General features: G+C 35.8%; 1 protein-coding gene across 1 annotated transcript; it reads right to left on the bottom strand.

Moving 5' to 3' along the window:
- Positions 1-871: 871 nt before the first annotated feature.
- LOC121867290 (cytochrome b5-related protein-like) lies at positions 872-3,253 on the bottom strand (the record flags this gene model as incomplete). Its single annotated transcript, XM_042367187.1, is given in 2 exon segments — positions 872-1,151; positions 2,848-3,253. Coding segments are annotated over 2 exon segments (665 nt in total), but the record flags the coding sequence as incomplete, so codon positions are not given.
- Between the last annotated feature and the right edge of the window lie 2,593 nt (positions 3,254-5,846).

The raw sequence follows: 5,846 nt of genomic DNA on the forward strand, positions 1-5,846 counted from the left end.
CACATGACATATTTATTTCATTCATAGCTTAAGTTAAACTGAAAACTATAATGATACTAAACTAAACCACATTATCCTATCCTCTACCTAACATTACTGCTTACTCACTCTAGTCAACAGGTTAGGTAGTCACTAGTCAGTAATACCTGCATCTATCTTACCACCTGAGCATTCCTGCAGCATAACTTGAGAATGAAAAGAATTACACTGTTCAAACTTGGTATAGAAAATTTATTTCGCATAATAACCCCTACTGCCATTATGTTCTTGGGGTCAAAAGGTGTGAGGTCATGATCAGGACTTTAACCTCTAGGCTTCGGACCACGTCCTGTGACATGTTTGAAGAGCTTTGGGTCATGTCACATGACCTTTTGATCTTTCCAGGGTCTATTGAATAAACAGGGTGGTCCTGGCTAAATTATGCAGCTAAATAGGTATTTATCTTTCACCCACACATGAGAGCCTCCCTGTCTCTTCTCAGTAGCCTCTCGGCTTTTGTGATGTACGCATCTCGCCCTTGAACTTGACTCACTTCACCATGTGTTTCTACTCCCCAACCCCCAAGCACATGTCTAGTATTGTGATCAGTTATTGGAGCATTAATAATCATTGTTAATAGTGTAAATAATAATAACATCGTAAAACAAGTGTCCTGTACCTCATACTGCCTACAAATTAGTGTTGTTTACCTCGTTACTCACACGCCATTTTACGAACATTCTCGATTCTCTCTAGCCCTGGTGTTGCTAATCTGTGGTAAGGACAGTTATTTATTTGTGATTTATATCATTCATGGCCAGATTTTAAGACTAGAAATGCTTTTTATTTGTTTTTTTAAATGTCACTGAATATACCCACATTGGAAGTACTACCATAGCTCGAAGCCCAGGGGTTAAAATGGATACCATTTAAGTTGACATCTTACTCTAGTACAACCTTGTCTTATTAAAGTACAGTAAAATAAAATGTAATGTTCAATCACCAAATTCATAGCATACCTGTCTCTTACTGCATCCAGCTGGCAGAGCCCCCAGTCTCGATCATCTCTCATGGTATCACCCTCATGATAGATTTCTGGGTGGTGGTGTGCAGCTATCAATCCTATGGTTATAAATGAAGTACTGCACGCCATGTGTAACACCAACCACAACCTGTATTAGCACATGATGCACTTGAGAATGATGCTGCTTTAATAGCTTGGATAAACATGAAACTACTGAAAATACATATCCAATACATATCCAGAAATGACTTCACTTTTTATGTAAGAATAAAATCATCTCTCTTCATATTTAGTATTAGAATCAAATTCATGATGAACTGTAGTCATTCCAAGGGATAAGCAAATATAGTACTGTATAGAGGACTGAGAACTGGTCCTGGTAATCCTATTTCATAACCAAGGCAGACAGAAAATTCATGTAAGATAAAACACCATGTCCAGCTCCTATAAGGAGTTACAATAACTCAATTCAAAAGCAAGATTTATAAAATGGTGCCTAATAACAATGCCCTGGGAAAACTGTAGAAAATTTAGCATACTTACTAAAACATGACATCTTCTGGTTGTCTGGTGGCACTAGACTAACAATGGGAGAGCATGAACAAGCAGCACCTTATATTATTTATGCAAGACGGTTCACAGAACAATGTATACTGTACAGTGAAGTTGCGATTATTTGTGAAATGCAAATTCGTGTTCTTAAATTTGGACGTACAGTACCTGTATACCTCTATTATTACTGTACCTCTTTTTAAAAATTTTGCGGTCAAATATTCATAATACATGGCTAGGCGCCATCTGCCGCAGTGTTTATTTACATAAGAAACTATAGAAGTTGTGGAAATAGAATTTCATTGCTCTAATTTGACTTGAAAATAAAGAAAATTTAATAAAAATATCACTTCAATGCTCTAATGTGACTTTAGAAAAAAAATATTATGAAACTATAAAATAAGAAAAATTAAAAGTGGGAAGAGAATTGAGCATGGGAGATAGGGAGGTGACACTGACCTCCTGAAGACAATATTATGCAATTTCACCATAATTCCCATATTATTTAGGTTTAATACAGTAATATCTCCATTAGCCAGAATCCCTCAAATCCGGAACTCTCCGATAGCCGGAATTTAAATTTTCTCGGAAAATCGTTCCCAAAGCCAAAATTTTCCAGAAAATTTTGGGTTTGGGAATGATTTTCTGAGAGGCACATTTTCCAGAAAATTCCAAGAAAATTTTCCCAATACCCAGAAAATTCCGGGGATGGGGGATCCCGGGTTTGAGACGAAAATCAGGCGCATTTTCCGGAAATTTCAAGAAAAATTGACAGTTACACACGCCTGTCTAGGAACTTTCCGCTACCTGTACTGTGTAAGTTTAAACTAAATTCACTTAAATTATAATAATGTAGATTTGTTTTTATTTATTAAAAATAAAAATTAATTAATTTTGAAAAAATATTTGTTTACCAAGAAAATCTTTTTAATTATCATTTTGCAGGATAAGTAGTGCTTACCTATAATACATGCCACTAATCTACATGCATATTATTTGTTTATCTATCATCATAACTCTACTCCTATTCTTGAATGAAGTACCGGTAAGTCAAACAGTACAGAAACCTTATAAAAAAATAGAAAGTAATTAAGAGTGGTGCATAACAAGTGAGAGAAAGCATCAGGAAATGGTTAAGAGAATACTGTACACAAAAATATTTTCACATACACTGTACAGTATTTGCTCATATCCTCAACCTGCACACAGTGTACACAGCAATTCTTAGCATCCACAGTGATTCATTTTAGGTGATTATGTGACAGTAGTACAATGTGTATAGAAAAAATTACCTGAAAGCCATTCCATATGATGGTGCAAGTAATGCCATGACCACAAATTCAAGGACAGGCAGTACATTTTCCAGACGCCACTTGACTGTTCCACAGTATTGTAGGTATAATCTCTTCCCAAATTCTAAAAACGCAGTCAATGGTAAAATGAGGTATTCATATACACATGAACCATATCTTTGTAGAAAAGACTTCTTTGGTTTTGGCAAGAATTCCCAAAATGGCTCAAGAACAGACACTTCAAAATCATAAATGGTATTTGTATACAGATGATGTGACAATCCGTGACTAATTCGCCATTTATATGAAGAAAAAAGCGTCAGGTCAAAGTAGTACATCCTCCAGTTGTTACGCTGATGGAAGAAGTTGTGGGCACAGTTCCCCGTCAAAGTCAAAACAATGCCTGAAACAGGGAGGAGGAATGAATTACAGTGTACTTTAAAGAGTTTTTCACTCACTGAAGTCTTTTTCCATCTTTATGCAAGGAAGCCAGAATTAAAAGCAAACAAAACCACTCTCTTTTTTTTCCTATTATTCATTCACTAACTGGTATTACAGATGTGCTTTGCTATAGTGTTCCACTTCTACAATGAGACCTGGAGTTATATGGTTTATCCCTGCGTCTTCGCCTAACTTAGAATCACTAATAAACACCAAGTCAATCCCTAATACCCAGTGATTCCTGCATGTCCATCTCTCACTTGTAGTGTGTTCTTCACCCTATCTTTTCACCTCCTGCTTGGTCTTCCCCTCTTCATTTTTTTTTTTTTTACTCTGTTACATGCACACACAATCTTCATACAGAATGTACAATAACAAAATTAAATGATTATCATAAGGTCAAAACAAAGATAATTAACACTTCTTACAACCGCTGGCTGGAGTCGCCTTGATTGTGAGGAGAGCGACGGTGTTCTCAGCCACTCCAGTCTCCCGTGTGCAGTGAAACTACAGTACAGTATTGCCAACTGGCAATGCAGTATTTTTTATTTAATTTTTTTTTAGTATGATTTTTAGTTATTTCTCGCATTAGTGGTACTAAAGAATACACACAACCCTGGCCCATAGCAGCCTTGGATAATGAGGAGTATACTGTACATCGAAAAATATGATAAAAGTTGCCGGCTGGGATTGCATCCCCCACCCACCTATTTACATTAATTCATATGGGGAAAATTGCCCTGAGATTCCCAGTTTCATTAATCACAATGACTTTTAGGAACACATCCCTTGTGATAACCTGGGTATTCCTGTATTGCATATTGTATGATGATTTTATAGGTTACAAATTAAGTAAGATTATTACATATTGTATGATTTGACTTGATAAATATCTCTATGTCGTGTTCTTTGATAATGTTGCCTCTAGTACATTTAGTATTAAACAAAACACGTTGAACCAATTGGAAAAATGTATAATTCAACTCAATAAAACTATCTACCTAAACCAAAAAATCATTACGTTCTCAGAATTAAAAGTATTGTATGTACAGGGTACTGTACAGTAACTGCAAGATTTGACCTTGAGTTTGTGAGTTTGACCATCTTACATTTTGTGCACTGTTGTCACCTGCTACACGGAGAGCAATTTAGCTGTTCAGTCTACAACCACACACATTTCAATGTACAGTAATAGATTGCTTTATATAGATTGGCTTGACAAATTAAAATTAATCACGCACATAATATTTTTCTCATCAATTTCATTTAAATTTTTAATCACACAATTTTATTGAGTTAGTTGGTAAGTACCTGTAATTATAAATAAGATAAAAAATGTGGCAACACAGCTCATATAATGATGGCAGTAGCCAGCATGACGTTAACACCACCACTCCACACCCAACAGAGATATTAAATGAGTTATATACCTAAAAGGTATTATAGTTAGCCACTAAACAAGCAGGAATAGAATGATAGTATTGGTGATACACAACCCTCGCATATAGATGTGTTAGAAGCTCGTAATATCAGTTTTTTCTCGGGGGGACCAAGTCTGCTTAGGATCAGTGAACCACCCCTCAAGCACAGTAAAATGATCTTAACTGTATATACAAATGATGCTTGAAATTAGAACAATTGTTAAGCAAAATAATAAAGGAGTGTGGTATGGTTTATGAATGCTGAGAAAGGAGGTACAATGAGATGATGTGAGTTTGCGTCTGTCATTAAGCTAATGTACGGTAGGTGCGTTATTTTGTTGTGATAATTATGCTTGCTTCTCAGTATTTTATGATTCCCTGAAATAGCAGAGCTTGTATAGTGATAAAGGATAAACAAGCCTAAAAACAAAAACCTATCCCAACAATTTTTGGCAGTACCCTGTACTTGGCACATTGGATGCAGGGTAATTTTTGGTCACACTCTAAAAAAAATATACTGTATATTAAAATAATTGTGTCCTGTATGCAAGCAAATATGGTACCTAAAATTATGAGTTGAAGAAAACCATAACACCTCACTGCTCTGCCTCACTGTGGTTACAGTGATGAGACTTACTTGGCAATAATGCCGCCAGCAATATTAACAATTGCAAATGTGAAAATAAAATTATCTGTAAGTTTTCATTTGTATCAGGTATTTGCAGATTTAAAGATAAATGTTGCAGGTACAGTATAAAATTAATATATGTAATACTTCTAAGACTTCAGAAATGGTTACCGTACTGCTTACCTCTGAAGAGTTGGGTGCCTGCCATACCAATGCTAATCATCTCGTGTTATCATCATCAGTAGGTATAAATCCAGTTTTTATATTTACAATAATTCTGGTAAACTGATGACAAGCAGCCCATTTAAGTGCTATACAGTGGTCCCTCGGTTAACGAGCACAATCCGTTCCAGCAGGTTGCTCGTTAACCGAAAATCTCGTTAACCGAAACCATTGTTTCAATGGGTTTTTGGGCAATTGGTTCCAGCTCACCGAAAATTGCCTAAATTCAACAAAAATGGTAGAAAAGTTCATTAACTTTGAGGTGTGTATGTAGAAGGCTCCTGGAT

Source organism: Homarus americanus, unplaced genomic scaffold (assembly GCF_018991925.1).
Source record: "Homarus americanus isolate GMGI-L3 unplaced genomic scaffold, GMGI_Hamer_2.0 scaffold32583, whole genome shotgun sequence".
In the NCBI taxonomy this organism is placed as follows: Eukaryota; Metazoa; Arthropoda; class Malacostraca; order Decapoda; family Nephropidae; genus Homarus; species Homarus americanus.